This window comes from Stylophora pistillata, chromosome 4, assembly GCF_964205215.1.
Source record: "Stylophora pistillata chromosome 4, jaStyPist1.2, whole genome shotgun sequence".
Classification (NCBI taxonomy): domain Eukaryota; kingdom Metazoa; phylum Cnidaria; class Anthozoa; order Scleractinia; family Pocilloporidae; genus Stylophora; species Stylophora pistillata.
The window spans coordinates 5,465,689-5,484,264 of NC_142522.1; the positions used below are offsets into that span (position 1 = coordinate 5,465,689).

At 38.4% G+C, this 18,576-nt stretch overlaps 1 protein-coding gene across 1 annotated transcript in view; it reads right to left on the reverse strand.

Moving 5' to 3' along the window:
- Positions 1 to 7,158: 7,158 nt before the first annotated feature.
- The window catches only part of LOC111347271 (uncharacterized), a 34,922-nt gene continuing 23,504 nt past the window's right edge, over positions 7,159 to 18,576 (reverse strand). Inside the window, 19 exon segments of the mRNA XM_088756591.1 lie at positions 7,159 to 7,480; positions 7,700 to 7,879; positions 7,970 to 8,162; positions 8,703 to 8,763; positions 9,295 to 9,466; positions 9,963 to 10,171; positions 11,233 to 12,278; positions 12,871 to 12,942; positions 13,085 to 13,171; positions 14,465 to 14,536; positions 14,826 to 14,897; positions 15,032 to 15,103; positions 15,373 to 15,444; positions 15,788 to 15,859; positions 15,976 to 16,047; positions 16,212 to 16,329; positions 16,465 to 16,503; positions 17,280 to 17,624; positions 18,150 to 18,258. Of these exon segments, the coding sequence (XP_088612717.1) occupies positions 7,358 to 7,480; positions 7,700 to 7,879; positions 7,970 to 8,162; positions 8,703 to 8,763; positions 9,295 to 9,466; positions 9,963 to 10,171; positions 11,233 to 12,278; positions 12,871 to 12,942; positions 13,085 to 13,171; positions 14,465 to 14,536; positions 14,826 to 14,897; positions 15,032 to 15,103; positions 15,373 to 15,444; positions 15,788 to 15,859; positions 15,976 to 16,047; positions 16,212 to 16,329; positions 16,465 to 16,503; positions 17,280 to 17,624; positions 18,150 to 18,258 (3,186 nt within the window). The 3' untranslated portion in view covers positions 7,159 to 7,357.

Sequence of the window (18,576 nt, forward strand, 5' to 3'; positions counted from 1 at the left end):
ATCAATTTTGTTTCTTCTGCGGTGTCCCAGCAATATTTTACACGTATTTGCGGGTAGAAATTAAATTATTCTCTCCGCCATGGTGACAAAACAACACTCTTAGGGGTGTGATGTATTGTTTAAAATACTCTCGGGAGCTTTGCTTTGGAGCGGTGCCAACCAAAATACTATTGTTCTGAGGCATCCGATTGCATCTAAGTCTGTTATTTCACTGACAATCAATATAAAGCGCATCGACCTATGGTGGCGCCCTCGGACTGCCATTTTTCGAAAGCGAATATTCCCTTCAAACCACTTCGAAACCAATTAGCCGTTATCGGCTAATTCGCCTGGACTTGAGCTTAAATTTACAAAGCAAGCAGACATCGAACACAATAGACCTAAATTTATTAGAATCAATTTCATGTCATTTCTAATCAACATGTATACACTTTCGTCACGAAAAGAAAAGAAAAAGAGAAATAAACATTAGTTTCTTACAGTTTCAAACAGAATAACCCGCGAGAAGAAGAAGATGGAGGAAAAAAAAAAAAGAGAGAAGAAAACAAATTCACCTTTAACGACCACAAGGAAAATCTTTATGTTTTCACGCCAACAAAAATCAATTTTAGATTTAGTCTAATTGTTTTCATGGCGCTTAGAAATGAAAATTTCCTTATGTCAATTTCACGGTCAATAAAAATTCGAAACTTACGGATAATTACTGGTTTGTTGTCTTCCACACCTGCACAAGACAGGAACGAGCAACAGACTGAGTTTGATTTCATCAGACTTCCGGCACCCTAAGAAATATCCCGGACACAGGAAGATTGAAAAAAAAGCTGCAGAAAACCGGCTACAAGAAAAAAAACAATCCTCGCACACCTTTAACCCACGTGCGCGAAGTATACCACAACAAAGAATTTGATTGGCTAAGCACCAAAAATATTGTTTAAGCTCTCAGCGACATGAATAATTTAACAACTGCGGTGAAAGGTTGTTCAGTCGACTACACATTCTCTCTTTGTATGATGCAAATAGACGTTTTATCCACCAAGTTTTCACAACAAAAAACGTTTGATAATATAATTTATTTGCCGCCTCATTTTATGCAATTTCAGTGAAAATTCATTTGCGGAAGGACTTCATGATTGGATCAGTTGCTTCGTGTCTATTTTTTTTTTTTGTAGAGAATCAACTGTTTTATGTCAAAAACAATAAAAGTGACGCTTAAGTCGACTTGGAACGTTGTATTTCAGAGGGAAATGGTGTAGCGTGGAAGAAACACAAGAGACTTCAGGCTTCTAAACATTAATAATAAAGAAAACCATTTAGTCTCAGTCACAGGGATTTCACTGACAGGACAGTGGGCGCCGTCTGGCCAGCTGACAACTTATTAAACAGCATGAGGAAATAACACAGTTTTTGATAAAATGAATGAGGGTAATTAATCAAGAAGCGGGATCTTAAACAGTAATAAACAACTCAACAAAATCACTTACGTTACAAAATAAATCATGACAAATTCGGTGAAATATTTCCGTAGACTGAGATACACCTTGAGGTCCATATCCGGCAGTTGACAATCGGGTGTCAAAACCGAACCGGTATGTTTCCCGTATTTTTGCCTTGCGCTTACACCCCACATCGAAAAACTAAACCAGGAGGAAAAATCAAATTTTGTCGAGTTAAAAGAGAGAGAAAGAAGAAAGAAATAAAAGAAAGCAAAACAACTTTGACTGAATATGCTTCTGTTTGTATAAACTGAGTGGATCTGCAAATAAAATTTAGAGACTTACAAGTTTATTACCATCGCATCTGTGCTAGATGGCAAAAACTTTTGTGTTCACATGCTAGTGAAAAAAGGGTACAGATTTCACGTCCTCATCGCCTAGAACAAGCTCCCACAGCGGAAAACTGAAAACACAGTGATCGCTAGAGGGATTCAATTAATTGGTATATTGACGCCTGAAACAAATTGTGGAAAAGGGATTAAAACGCAAGCATCCTATTCTGCTTCTCATCTGCAAAAATTCGTTACTGACGGTTGAAATGTCAAATTTTTATACTATATCGTATTGTGGTTTATTGTGGCATTTACCCAATTTCGAAAGGATCAGGCAAAATGTAAAATCTGTTTCTGAATGGAGTGTGTTTAAATCGTGCAAATTATTTTTGAAAGTACATTAAAGTTTCAAATCAGAGAATCATCACAATGTTTAAAAATCAACCAAGAAAAGATTGAATATAACTAAATTTTGGGGGAGGGGGTGCTTTTGTCAATATGATCATGATTATTCTGTGCTTAAAAAGCAAAAAAGGACTCGCTTAAAATACAGTAAGGAGTAGAAAAAAAAAGACACTTAACAGCTTATTCGATTAACGCTAAACCTTAAAGGGCAGATAGCGGCTGATTTTACGACAAGGCTTGAGAACGTATGGTGCGCCAAGTCAGTATTATATCGGAAAAAGAATTGTAATAGGATGTTTAGATTTTAATTATAGGCCTTTAAAAGAAGCAAAGACAACAACGAAGTAAAAAATGAAAACTTATTTAAAACTTTTAATCAGAAAAACGACGGCTTTGCACGTGCGTTTTAATACTTTGCACATTTCTCAGGTCTTACGCGGAAATGACATCAATCCTTCCAGATCGAGTGAGCTTATGTTTTAGCAAGAAGGCATATGATGTTGTATAATTTGAATATATCAACAAAGTTGAAATGGTAAATTGGCCACCGTTACGGTTATAAAAGCTGACGTTTCGAGCGTTAGCCCTTCGTCGGAGCGAATAGAGGAATTGTGGGTTGTGTGTGCTTTTAAAGGCAGAAAATGGAGCTACGTGATTGGTGATGTTGTATAAGCTGTATGTCGCAATTTTTTACAACTCTTTTTTTGCCATATTTAGAGGATAGCAAGACATCTGTTTCTGCAAAGCGGATGTTGTCGTTAAAAGCCGGCCCTCTTTTTCCTACAACGGCTCACGGATGAAGGAAACCCAAAGTTTATAATATTTTAATAAGATCCATGGATCGAGAGTATTCGATGACCCGGAAAGGAACAAATGTTTTTTGTTTCACACATTGGTTTTCGCATAGTGAATTGGCTCAAATCCTGAAAAAAAAAATAATCATAAGCCTAGTAGAGTAGAATAACTACATACAGAACAAATGTCAGTTTAATATTTTCAAACGGTGATGGTTCAAAAGACGTATCGAATTTGTCGACTGAACTCAGCACAGATCAAACATGTTTTCAGGGGAAATTTTTCAGTTACACTTAATGGCTTAAAGCGTAATTTCCATTTTGTGTTCCAAAGAATAACTTGCTAATTTCAATTTTCTTGAACAATTAAAAAATACCATGAAACCACTCAAAGATAGATTTTTCTAGATGGATTTAATTCGACGCCTACAGGGAACGGGAATCTCTAATTTGGCTTCATTTCCTTCCAGACTTCGAATAAATATAACAGAAAAATAGAAACATATCGATCGTAGTTTCAACAAAAACATTAACTTCACACCATCACTCGAAAAATTTTCCTAGCTTTTCATTTGTGCAAATGACGGACTATCAACTGAGGGGGAGGGGAGGAGAGGGGAGGGGAGGGGAGAGTGAGGGGAAAAAAAGGGGTGAGGAGGGGATTTCGGTGGATTTGATTATGCTACGATAAAATTTACCTGATCCGATTCCCCCATAAGGCTTTGCAATATTCGTGTGATCCCCTATCATTGGCAGCCGATTTTCAATAGTCCTCAAACTTCTTTCCCCCCCCCCCCCCGCCATGCAATAAAAATAATGAATGGTTCCCTCGTCACCATCATCATTATCATCATCATCTTTATTTAAACGCGGTAAAACATATCAGGCATTAACAGTTTAATATGAAAGCTACAACTAATTGCGAAGAACTATTTATACTATGTATAAACTACGTATATTAGTCTAATTTAAAATATTACTAACTATTACAGAAGCTAAATTAACTTAAAGCCTGTTTTACATGAATGCCGTGTCGGAATTAATTAACAATCGTCAGAAATTAGCCAGAGATGTTGCTTGCCTAGCAGCTGAGGGTAGGCTGTTCCAGAGGACTCCACCACGATAGTTTATAATAGTTAGTGCGTGGCACGCCGGAATAGCAAGCTTATTTTCAGAATCGCGCAAACCGGGGCTCCCACGCGCGCGAAGCGCACGTGTTGCAGAGCCCAATACCCATGGAATATGATCAACCTTTTGGTTGTCACGTGACTGACCGAGCGTACGTAAGGGAGGGGTGACTCAGGCGAGTCTTGGGAAATGCACATCTTTTATGTTATCATTACTATTACGAACTTGGGAGCTCCGCTTTTAGGCGTGGCTAAATCTATTTATTAGAGTGCATGGCAAGGAAGGACTCCATATTAGATGGATAGCTTATTAAAATCAGCTTTGATCTAATGAACACAGAGTAGAGTCAGTAGATACGGTTTACAATGAAATACTTCAAAAATTGTCCATCTAGAGATAAGAGTTGCATTCAGTAAAATAATACTGTGCTAAGCTTTTTTCCATTTATAAATATGTCTCCCGGACTTCAACTCGATGCTGAATCTCCTCCAGCAACTCGCGAATGTTAGACGCCTTAGGCATATATTTTGGAAATCATCACACACAACAAGCCCAGTTAAGACTACTTTGTGTTCTTTCTTTCACTGTCTTACGAGTATGGTGGGAAAGTAAACGCAATAGTTGTTTTTTGAACAAGAAGAGACTTGTATGTTGACGCCTGAAACAAATTGAGGAAAAGGGAATAAAACGCAAGCAACATATTATGATTCTCATCTGCAAAAATTCGTTACTGATGGTTGAAATGTCATTTTTTTTTTTTTATACCATATCGCATTGTGGTTTATTGTGGCATTTACTCAATTTCGAAAGGATCAGGCAATTAGGTAAAATCTGTTTCTAAATGGAGTGTGTTTAAACCATGCAAATTATATTTGAAAGTACATTAAAGTTTCAAATCAAAGAATCAGCTCAACATTTAAAAATCAACCTAGAAAAAATGTAATCAAACTGAATTTTGGGGGAGGGGGGTGCTTTCGTCACGATAATCATGATTATTCTATGCTTAAAAAGCAAAAAATGACTTGCTTAAAATACAGCAAGGGTAGGAGAAAAAGATACTTTACTTATTCGATTAACGATAAACCTTATAGGGAAGATGGTGGCTTATTTTACGACAAGACTTGAGAACGTACGGTGCGCCAAGTCAGTATTATATTGGAAAAATACTTAAAATAGGATGTTTAGATTTTAATTATGGGCCTTTAAAATAAGCAAAGACAACAACGAAGTAAAAAAAATGATAAATTTTTAAACGGCTTTTAATCAGCAAAACGATAGCTTTGCACGTGCGTTTTAATACTTTGTATATTTCTCAGGTCTTACGCGAAAATGACATCAATCGTTACTGATCGAGTGATCTTATGTTTTAGCAACGAGGTATATGATGTTGTATAAGCTGTACGTCGCAAATTTTTATTATTTTTTTTGTTGTTGTTGATGCTATATTTAGAGGACAGCAAGACATCTGTTTATGCAAAGCGGATGTTGTTGTTAAAAGCCGGCCCTCTTTTCCCTAAAATGGCTCACGGATGAAGGAAACCCCGCAAAGTTTATAATATTTTAATAAGATCCATGGATCGAAAGCATTCGATGACCTGGAAAGGAGTAATAATTTTTTTTGTTTCACAAATTGGTTTTCGCATTGTGAATTGGTTCAAACCCCAAAACAAAAATAATCTTAAGCCTAGTAAATTAGAATAACTACAGAACAAAAGTCAGTTTAATATTTTCAAAAATGATGATTCAAAAGACGTATCGAATTTGTCGACTGAACTCACCAGAGATAAAAAACATGTTTTTTGAGGGAAAATTTTCAGTTACAATTAATAGCTTATAGCGAATTTCCATTTTGTGTTCTAGAGACAAACTTGCCAATTTCAATTTTCTTGAATAATTAAAAACACCACGAAACCACTAAAAGATAGATTTTTCTAGACAGATTTAATTGGACACCTACAGAAAACGAGAACCTCTAATTTGGCTTCATTTCCTTCCAGATTTGGAATAAATATAACAGAAAAATATCGATCGTACTTTCAACAAAAACATTAACTTGACACCATCAGTCCAAACATTTTCCCAGCTTTTCATTTCTGCAAATGACGGACTGTTCGTGTGCAAAACCGTTAAGATACCGATCATTATTTATCACCTGAGGTGGGAAGGGAGGGGAGGGGTGAGGGGAGGGTAGGGGGAGAGGTGAGGATTTCGGAGGATTTGGTTGTGCTACGATAGAATTTACCCGGTCCGATCCTATTATTGGCAGCCGATTTTCAATTGTCCCTAAACTTCAATAGTCCCCAAACTTCTGCAGATTCACTTTTTGCCGCAGCCCCGACCTTCAGCGAATAATATACTGTTTTGGTGCTTAAATACTTTCTTGGTGCTTAATAACGCGGGTCTTTAATTTCGCGATTATAAAAAATCATTTCTCACGAGCTTTATACCAGCGACCCAAGCTGCGACGACACTTGGGACTTCTCCCCTGCCACCATGATGGCGATTAGAGAATGGCTTGGACGTCACTGATATTCTGACAGGGAGCACTGGTCTTACGCCAAGATTTTTTACAGAAGGAAGGGTGTTGATGTCTCACGCGCAACACCTCAACGACGAGATTGAAATACCTCTGGCCATCTATCCAGTTACGTCTGTGGTGTCGCATTGTTGCAAAATATTTAAGAGGGTTATGGGGAACGTTAATCTGCGGGCAGGCTCTCGTCGGCGTTATCATACGGGTGGTGAGGCCCGGCGCACGTTCCGAGTCGGCGAGCGATGTGAGCGCGCGAGAGGTCCACAGAGATTGCACCATTTTCAACCCAAGACTCCACACAGACCTCTTGCACACCAGCCTAATGGAATCTCACGAGCTTTGTCTCTCATGGCCCAGCGCTAATGCGAGCCTTCTCGCAGGCTATGATTGCTTTTGAACTGGTAATAAAAGTTAGGCGGTTGCCTCCTTCGCAGTCGTCCTTAAAACGCTAGTTAAGAGTAAGTGACCCATTAATAGAGTGTATGGCAAAGAAGGACTCAATATTAGATGGATAGTTTATTAAAATCAGCGGATAATGGAGAACGGATAATCTTTAATTGTACTCGCATCCATACTTGCGAAAAAAAGTTACAAAGTTGAAAGAAATTATTAGAAATAATGAACATACAGTAGAGTCAGTAAATAGGGTTTACAATGAAATAATTCAAAAATTGTCCATCTGGAGATAAGAGTTGTATCCAGTAAAACAACGCTGTGCCAAACTTTTTCCAATTATAAATATGTCTCCCGGACTCCAACTTAATGCTGAATCTCCTCCAGCAACTCCCGGATGTTAGACGCTTTAGGTCTCTTTTCGGCTGTTTTCTCAAAACACTGGTTCATGATTTCATGCAGCTGAAAAAAAGTCAAATTTAGTAAAGAGAGAAAAGCTACCTCTTTCGTTTTGAAGAAACAGAAAACATTCACGATATAATGGTCATTCTCTTCATGCCTATTTAATGGCTTTGAATCAGGCCATGTCTTGTCATCCAATACCAGACATTACTGGGAGGATTGTGGGCTCATTTCCTGATCAGCAGCTAGTTATCAAGCTGTCACTAGTAATAACCCTACCTGAACGTATTCATTGGACCCATGACAGTGTCCTAATAGGGTGGCTATCAACTGTCCAAACTGCTCAATATCGTTGCCATGACGAATCTGCTTATTAGCTACCCAGTTTGTAAACGAACTAGGCTCATTGTTCTTGGACACTCGAGACAATCCTCCCAAGACCGCTCTCACCGGAGGAAGCTGAAAATAATCGATAGTATATACTTTTGACCAAGTGATTCTATTTAGTATCCAATACAATTTCGCAAAAAAAGTGGAAATTTTATTTACCCTTAAGCAATGAGCAATCAAAATGTGGCTTGTTGTGACGTTGTTATGCACCATCCCAAGTTCCTGTAGTCTTTCTATAGCGCTGATGACGTCACAGGCTATAGCCCAAACTGCATCAAAATTGAGGAAAGTTCCCTCGTCGCTAAGAACATCTTGCAATGTTGAAGTCGACACAAAATCATAGCAAATCAGTCTGAAGCAAAAGGAACATATATTTTGGAAATAATCACACACAACAAGCCCAATTAAGACTACTTGGTGTTCCCTCTTTCACTGTCCTACGAGTATGGTGGGAAAGTAAACGCATAGTTGTTGTTTGAACAGGAAGGGACTTGTAATGACCACGAAAACCCATGCGCACATGATGCGCGAAACTCCTTGTCTCGTTCCACGTGAACGCGAAAGGCTGATCAATTTATTAGATCAGGTCAGGTCATTTCATGTTTCGAATGTCTTTTTCAGGGCTCAAAATTTAGACTGCATCAGGTTTGCCTTACTTTGCCTTGTGATGGTCTTAAAAGCTCTCGTCGCCTTCTCAACCAATCAGATGCAAAACTAAAGCCAATCATGGCTTCGTTAACGCGTCTAACACGCACCAAACCATTTAAGTCTAATTTTGTTCGAACTTCTTGATCTTTTGGCCTCGCTCAAATGTTCTCAGTCCTTTGACATTTCTGCGATGAAAGTCTAAGATAATTTTCAATTGTCTTTTAACATGAAAGCTGTTACTAACAGACTATTCGATTGTAACTCACGGATCTTCACTTTCCCGTGATCAATATCATGGTCACGGGCTGCAAGGGAAAAATAGAAATAATGCTTGAGCAAAGAAGAAATTCATGATCAGAAAGCAGAGTGACTGAATTAAAATACTAGATGACTTGACACACTTATTCAAGAACCCCGGCCTGCATATCTACAAAAACCTTTCTTAATTTGAAAAGCTCAAATATTTTGTTAACTTAAAAATTTTGTTGACAACAACGGCAAGGTAAAATTGGCTCTTAAAAGATTTGAATTCATTTTAAGTGCATCTTTTTTGGATCGCGTGGAAACTATTTGTTTCCTATTTAATTTTCAAAATTCCCCAGGGAGACCCGGGATCAAAGTACTACTGCCTTATATTCATGTAAGAATATATTTAGCAGCAATCAATCATGTCTCTACAGCAGGATATAAAAACACTTAAAAGCAGTAGGAAAGTGTTTCCAATTCCTCGGCAACTTCGATACTCGTTAACTTTTTCAACTGTTTAACGGCAAATCATCCTAGTAGTATATGATTCCGTTCAGAGGACAAAACAAAAGGATCTTTCATTCACTCACCTGCAGAGTGCCAACGATAACTGAGAAGAAAAGGAAATTCTTCTCTCTCACTACACAGGCGCTTTGCCACATCAAATTCTCGAATCCAGTCTTCTTTGTGCTCTGTGGCAAAGTACTTCAATAACACCATGCTTGAAATGTCTCCTCCCTCAGACCAAGCTACAGCATAACCCTGTAACAGCAAAGATTCATTGCGAAGGTTAAACCCATACCAGCCTAATGGCCCTCCCTTCCCTCCCTTCCCACCCAACAAGTCTTTAAGTCGAGTGAGTCTGTTGGTTCGCTGGTAATAATTTATACTCCTAAGTGTAAATCAATTGCTCATGATCGTCAAATGTCCTGGCCAAGAACACGATGCAATGACTTGGGCAGGGCTCGAACTTAGCTTCTCCAGTAGGTGTTCAGTCCAATGCATGCTTTGACCACTAGTTCCCCAGCCAAATTGTTCAGACAGTCAGTGACTAACTCAGGTAAAAGCCAAGTCTGAGATCCTAACCGAGATAAAATCTTCGACCTTCCACAGACTGGTAATATCATCTGACCGATGAGCAACATTGAGAGTGATCGCACCTTAAGTAGCATGTCATATGTACTTGCATAGCTCCATAAATCTTTCCCCAAGGATATCAGGATTTTTTATTTTGGTAAACATTATTCTACACACTTACAATGGTAGGTTTTCCAGCGGTGTCGTCTTTTAGAATATTCACTTCTTCAATCAGCTTCAGTTTAGAGTGCATCGTGTGCTCACTATTGTGTTCACTATTGTCTCGTTCATGCTGTCCTGGTGAAGGCAAGGGACGAGGGAAAGCGATTACATCGGCGATCAGGGTGGCATCATGGGATGGTTTTATCAAATCCACTGCCTGCCTCCGACCTTAGATGAATAAAAATAAATCATGCAACTACACGTTAGTCTGCGACAGATATACAAGGAATTACTCGCACACAGCACTGAAGAAGTATTCCTCGTTTAAGACAAGTTTTTCATATCTCAAATTTGATTGCATTCGAGATTTATCTTCAGTTTTAGAAAATATGCGTTGCTTGACTTGTATTTTTCCATAAGATATCGAACGTACTCCTTGGAAGTAGTTCTCTTCAAAGTGCCCTTTTGAAAGATTCTTTAAAGGGGATATCAGGGGCGGATCCAGGAATTTTTGATTGGGGTGATCCAAACTTTGGTTCAGAAAGGACTGTTGGACTACTTTGAGGCAAATTACTTCTCCCCCACACCCCACACCCCCTCCCACCAGTCGCGGTTGCACGTTATAATTCCTTGGCCGCTTACCGTTTACTTGGATTCATTAATTAAAAAAATCAGCCAGTTGAAAAATGATATACGATCCTGTCGATGTAAGAATTTCAGTCTCAAAGTTGTAAGCGTCAGGTCTGATGGGGGGGTTCTGGATCCGCCTCTAGAGATTCACCCTTTTGTGGGTTACTGCCCCCCAAGACCTTGGCAGGGACCTCAAGCAAACCATGATTGGCCATACTCTGCTAAAAACAACATGAAATCGCCAAAATTTATGTGGTCTGAGGACGGTGAATCATTTACGTCTTTTTGTGGAATGCAAGGGTGCTCAATTTTAACTCGAAAATTATACCGAAGTTGAGGTCCAAAGGCATCTAGCCACCCACGAAATCATTATGGACGGTTTCCTCGGTGCTCCCGTTCTACATGCTTCTGGTCCCCAATATTTCCGAGAGGGACTCCAAAGATGATAACAACTGTGTCAGGCTCTGGGTGGAGAGGGTGGGGAAGGGGTGGGAGGGTGCAAAAATAACAGGGGCCAAAAGTCCCAGTAGAAAAATAAGGAACAAAAGGTGCTTTCCTTATTCCTTTATTCATCGCCCATCCCCTCCAATTCAGTGGCTGGATTTATCTAGGGATACGTTGAAAATGCATTCAGTTCACCGATAATTATCATTTCTCACCTGGCATTCGCTCGTTCAATGTCTTCATTATAATACCATTGATATCTTTTCCCTTTTTGGTTAAGCTTTGCCTTGCTCGTTGGGTGGAAAAAGTGTACAGGATTGGATTTATGGAGGAGTTGATAGGAAGAACAAACACTGCAATCCAGACGTAGGCGATTTTGTTTGGATCCTCAAAATTCCCAGTTAGCGATAAAACACTGATTGTTATGATGGGCATCCAGCAGCAGAAGCCTGTCATCACGATGAAGGCAAGCCTCTTAGCCATCTCGGATTCCTTTTTGAAATTCGTCGATCGCGCTGCACGTGCAGCACGCTTTACCGTCCAAAATATTGAGATATACGCCACGAGGATAAAGGCGAAAGAAATGAAGTTCAAGCCCACAAAGAATGACACGGAGTATTCCCAGCCAGCCGGTGTGCCCTCAGAAAGCTGAAGAGGAAGGCAGACTGCAGAGCGACCATAGAAACCGAAATCCCCACTTTTATCGTAAAAGTAATTTATTCCGGTGATAGGAATCACAGATATGACTATGCCAAACATCCATACACTCATGCAGGCGAAAACGGCCGCTTTGTAAGTAAGGCGCTTGAACTTGAATGGGAAGACGATACAGATAAGTCGGTCGATGGTGATGATGGTGAGAATCAGGACAGAAACTTCACTAGAGAGCATCGAAAGAGCTCCAATGACTTGACAGCTGATGCTAGATCTCCATTTAATGTCATGCTTAAAGTATTCCCCTCGCCATCTTGCGTCCATGATGGCGATCGTTAATAGATACACGCCCATAAACAGATCAGCTACGGCCAGATTGGTCAGCAGACAAGACTGAACCCTGCTTTCTTCTTTATCAACGGCACGCCATATTATGACGAGGACGTTGCCAAGGAGCGCAAGTATTCCCAGAATCCAGATGCAGACCTGAACAGTTTCGTTTTTCATGAGGTCGTCGCAGCTCGAAAACTCGTTGATTGGAGAATCGCAGTCAACTCCTTCGATTGACTTTATGGCGTAGCAGCAGAAAATAAATCGGTCGAGTTTCCTGTATAAAAGAAGTATCTCATGATAGGCACGATTGACAATTTTACCTCCCTCCTCCCTTGGGGAAGTTTTTATCTAAATGTCAAAAGTTGTAAGGGAATGCCCTTGTTTTGCTTTTCGTTGCTTATTGATTGGTTCCGATTAATCCGTACACCCTCTCAACCAATGAATTGCGCCATAATTTTCTTTATTTGATGCCGGTTGACTTGTGTTCGTATAGTTTTGTATGGGCGTGTAAAAGTATAGTCTCCCTCGCAGCCGTTTTCAGTCTCGTCACGCAACGCTCCTCCCCACAAACGGTTTGTGGGGAGAAGCGTTGCGTGACGAGACTAAAAACGGCTGCGAGGGAGACTGGTAAAAGTAAGGAGTAATATCACTTATGTTTTTTCAAGTGATGATAATTTTTAACCTTACGACGAAACATACGGTTACTTGTTTTTATTATTTGGGGCAAAATTTTGTTTCATCAGGAAGTTCAAAAACGACCTAATATGATACTTCTAAATCTGATTGGGCGAAATTGGAAAGCGCTTCATGAAATAGAACCCTTTCGAAGACCAACAAGCGTAGAATGTTCATTGATAGATACTCACAAATACTTCAAGTTTTCTAGTTCACTAAATGCATCGGAAGGTACACCAGATAGCTTGTTATTGTTTAGATACCTGTAGCAATGGATAAAAAATAATTGACAAAAGTGACAAACTGTTATTTTTTAAATCTAAGATTTGATTTAAGACAGTTGTCATGCTTGCCACCTAGGAATTTTTTTACTTAAGTTTTTGTTATCGAAGTATAGCGATCAACAAACGCTCTACTCCCAAATATTCCAGTGATTTGAGTCCTTTGAAAGTTCCCTTTGTCACTGTTGTTAGCTCGTTCCTACTCAAGTCTCTGAGGAAAAAAGCGGAATACGGATGACATTTAAGTCAAAAGTCACTTCTGTCGTAAGATTGATAATTCAAACGTTTTGTGGAGAATCCAAATAGTCGTCACTTGAATTTATATCGAAATTGGCCATTTCGAGAAACGAAGTACACTGTACACAACAGAAATGAGTAGAGCTTCCAGGTATTCAAGGTGAAATAGAACCACAAAATTGATCGGCTAGCTATGTTAATTACATTGATACCTTGTTATTCAAACAGTGCCAAAAATTATTATGACAATTGACCCTCCTTGTACACCACTACCATGATCATTGCCTAACGTCACCAGCTAGTTTTATCATCGTTTGACCATTTATACCCTAACATCAATATCCATACATTCTGTACTCTTCTCTAAACTTTTCTTTTGTGATTGACAGGGAGAATTTGGCTAACAATTAAGAGCTTCTTTGGTTTGTGATAATTTTCCTTTGTTCTCCTGACCTTAATGTGTGATTCAGGGCTCAGATTGTGAGAACAAAGTAGATGGTTGTCACCTTCAGGAGTCAAATGGTTACGCCACCTAACGTTTTACTTCCTGATGTGACCGTAAATTCCTCCATCAATATCCATGTAAAATAATCAAGTACGCAAGAGAAAGGAATTCAGACAACGTTCAGCTGAAGGATTTTAATTTGATGCCACCCAAAACTCTTTTCAGCTACTATACGTGGACATATAGGAAGTATCGGTAACTTTGTGGGTTTAGAGCCGTATTGTATCCCATGAATCACTGATGGTAACAATAGTTTAGATGTTAGATGAAAAGACAATCAATTCTATTTCTTTTTCTGATTATCTCACTGCTTGAATTTCAAACCTTATGATATCACGATGTTGAACGTAAACACAGCGAAAAAACTTTTCGAGAGCAGTAAGTACATGGACTTTCGAGAAACGGGCCCCAGTAGGCAACCAATTATTCTTACGTTTTAATTTAAAACTGTTTTTTTCTCTAATGATGACCAACTTTTGGATTGCCATACTTGTTAAGAATTATTTTCTGTTCCTTCCATTCTAAAAAAACTTTTGAAAAAGCGAACCGGAAGTTAACTACCGGAAGTTATGTTACTCGCGCGAATTGATTGACAGTTTAGAAATAAAATACCCGGATTCATAGGAGAAGTGCTTACGCCATGGAAAAAAATCTAGTGTGGTTGTTTTGTTGTTTTTACGGGACTTTTATTAATGGAAATTTGGACTTTCTTTGGAGTTTGGTCAGGGAGAATTTAGGAACCTAAGGAGAAACAATACTTACAAAACTTTCAGCTTTAAAAGATCTTCAAACAGGCCTTCTGGTAATGTTTTAAACTTGTTATCCTGAAGATATCTAATTGCACATGGCCAAATAAAAAAGTAATGATACATAATAAATAACCTAATCGAAGAATAAGGGAAACAAAACCCACGAAAATTTCGAATTTCCAATCTTGATCTAAAAACAATTCCACGAAAGTTTCGAATTTCCAATCTTGATCTAAAAACAATTCCATTTCAGGTCTTCATGGGGTATTCGGAGTCATAAAGTTCGACACATCACAAATAGTCACAACTACAATTATTTCAAATTAAGTCACGGGAAACATTACCTGAAATATATAAAGGACAACAATACTTACAGATGGGTCATGGTGCTTTTGTTTTCAAAAACACCATATTCCATTCTCTCAATCTGGTTTGAACGCAAGCCTCTGAGAGAAAATTTAAAATTTTAATTTAGACCATCTCCACTTAAGGTCATTGAAGACATTTTAAGAGCTTCACATGAGAAATAGAGTGTTGCAAATTTAATTGGGTAACTAGTAGTTTAGAAGTTAATACTTACAAAATCTCTATACTAGAAAGTCCATCCAACATTCCTTTTACTGCTTTACGAAGAAGGTTTTTCCCTAAATCTCTGAAGCAAATCAATCAAATTCACTGAGTTTAAATTGGGTAAAACGAGGTGGAATGAAGTCTAATGGCCCATTCAAGGACACTCAGTTTTTTCAGCGAATAGGATACGTAACAAGAACAAGTATGCAAGCGTCAGTCGTTTGCACTATATCGAGTTCAATGGAAAATCGTTCAACTGCACCCATTATGACTTTCCGCCTATGATTAAAATCGAACCATAGTGACAAACCTGGGGTAAGGATGGGCCTTGTAAGACACACAAACACTTACAGAACGCGTAAATTAGGAAGTTCAAGAAAGACTCCGTCGGGATGAGATTGTAAAAAGTTGAAGTTCAGTCGCCTGGAACAAAAAGTACAGCGTTAAATTCAGTTTACATATAACTGATAACAGCCTTAAAACGACTTCCTTCCGAAAGCTAAATACCACCGCTTTTGTCACTACTGGGCAAGCAACTGTGCCCAGATGTTACCATTTGTATCTGAAATGGGGTAGCAGTTTTTAAAACCCTCTTAGATAGCAGATCATAGTATCTCCACTTTATTTTCTTCTTGGTTTATGCTAGTGTAAAGACAAAAAAGACCATATTATGCGGTTTTCCCAATCAAGGAGTGCAGTATTTTAACTGAAGAAACAACTCACTCGTCAAAAAAACTCAACTTAAAATGTCGTGATGCATACTAACATAGTTTCGACGGATGAGACATTTTGAAAGCAGTTTTCAATGAGGCGAAGCAGAATATTAAAGCTCATGTCTCTAAAAAAAGAAAATGATCATTTGTTAAACTCCCCAGCCAGTTTACTTAACTCTATAGCAGAAATCTTGGTGGAGATTTTTTATTCTTTTTACCAACAAATATAAAGTTTACTCACATATATTCTAGCTTGTCGAGATTTGCAAAGGCCTGTTCTTGTAACTGAGATATCCGATTTTTCTGAAAAAACCTGAAAGAAATATTTAACTTGCAGTAAACAAGAATATAATAGAAATTATAATCATCTCAAACCAACAGAGTAGCTAAAAAAGAAAAGGAAAACAATGTGGATATGTCAATGATTAAGTTGAAAAACAACAAAACTATTAATGCGCCCAGGTTTTCATGGCTTACACAGCTCGAGTATTAGGGGGGAGATTAGATGGAACAGTGAGCAAGTCTGCTCCAGTTACAAGAATCCCGTTGTCTTTGCCTTCACCGAAATCTTCACATTTGCAGCTCGATGGACAACCTAAGAAAAAGAGAAAACAATGCTATTATTCAGACTGCAGCTGACAACTACCGTCCAAATCTGGGATGATAGGAAAACATGCAAACAGTAAATTAGAAGTATAACATCAGAGCACGAGACCCAAAGATTGTTTACTTTGCTGAATTGAACAGGATGGTTCGTCACTTTCCTTGGCTGGAAAAAGAAAAGAAGAGTTTTTAAATATCCCCATAAAGGAGTACTGAAAAGAAATAAAAGGGCTCAAAGACGTTAGTCAATACTGCGAATGGAGAACTACTGGTAACCTTCATGAGAAATGAACGCATAATAAAAAAACTTGTCTTTCTTAAATGCACTCAGAACAGAATAAACTTGTATTCAAAATCTTGTATTGGTTTCCTTCAGTATTTCGCATTTTTCAACCAAGGAAATGTATAATATTGAAATTATTTATCTAAAAGATAACTAGTTGTAGGCCAAGATCACCGACAGCAATTTTACAACAGCTTTAGATGACCTTTCGCCGCCAGAGTGACCAATAGTTGCGCTACGTAAGAGGCGCCATAATTATATTCTCCCGCTTGTCAGAACTGAACGTTTCAAGAGGACTTTTGTTAATAGATGTTTGTTCTCTTGTTAGTTAGTCAGTTAGTTATTTAGTTAGTTAATTAGTTTTATATTTGCTTAAGTTCATATCATTGTAACTAAACACGTTTGTTGCTTAGATTGTTTAATAAAGACTTTCATTATTATTATTACCATATATGGTATTCATTAGATTTGGGCAGACATATTTACATAAAAATAATGAATCGTATTTGACACCTTGGTGGATTTTTTAATGGCCTTCTTCCACCCAAAAATGAGCCTTATCTCCAACATGGAGACGACACCTGAAGTACTGAATAAGGCAGCAGAATGAAGAAAGGAATCATAACAAAAACGCAATAAACTTTGTGATTTTCATTTACCTGAAACTGAATGATACAAGGCTTTTAATCTGGCCACAGGCAAATTTTCTTGACAGCTCAGAAGAACTGTTAAATGATTCGAGGAAGATAAGAAATCTGGGGGAAACAGATAGCCGCAGAATTTGCCCAACGATGGCCCAGTTTTTTCGCTACCATCAAAAACCTCCACAAAACATTTATCACATGTGGGGTGGTCACTGAGTCTGAATTCTTGGAACTTCAAGTGAATTATATGACGGGGTGGGACGGTTATGAGCCATCTGCAAAGAATGTCATCAAGAGAATGTCCCGGATATAAAGGAGAGAAGAAATATCCCGACTTGTTAGTCAAGTTTTCGTTACAGGCTGAAACAGGATGAAAGAACTGTTAGTTGATGAGACAAAATGGTTCTGGTATGTTTCTTATAACAAAAGGACAGTCTGTAAATATTGTGGCCAATCAGGTAGTTATTGAAAACACCTTCCACATTCAAGAAAAAATTGAACATATTTTGTTTAAACGTGCGATTGCGAAGCGAAGAGGAGGACCAACATTACACTCAACCAATCTGTGATGCTAGATTCGTGAATCAAACTAAGAAACCGCTGGAGGGAGGTATTTTATCCTTCAAAAAGTCGATATGGCAATAGATCGAAGGTGATGCTTTTGTCAATTTGTCAATTTGTGTCAATTTGGTAAAAGGCGACGTCCGTTACTTCTCTTTTATCCTCCGAAAAGTCGATAAGGCAAAGATGGAAAGTAACGCTTTTGTTAATTTGTCAGTTTGTGTCAATTTGTCAAAAGTGTAATTTTCATCCCTTTCCAAAAGCTTTCCCCACAATGTGAATGCGGTTTAGTGCACCTAAGGAATGTTTCTACTAAAACCATACCTTGTTTAGCTGACAAGGGCTTGTGTTGGCAAAGGTTTCCCTCCTCAATGTACAATCCTGCCAATGCTATCAAGTCTTCCCTTGTCTCTGTTTTTCCTTCTATTAGCACCTGTTTATTGTATCAGACGATAACAAAAAAGGAAGAAAAATATATAACAAAAAAACTCATATTTATGGTCGATCACTGTAACTCGTCATCCTCGAAAAACTAAAAAAAGTGGACATTGAGATGGAGAAAATTGCATAAACAAAGAAATTTACACCACACTACGGAATTGTTTTTCGAGAACTATCGATCTGTTGGAAAGCTTTATTCGAAGTAAAATACAATGGAAAGCTGTGGGTAATGGGCAACTGGCCAAGTTTTTCTAATACTTTTCTATGCTGAAAACCTGGAAACCGTTGTTTTTTTTTTAATACCGCGAAA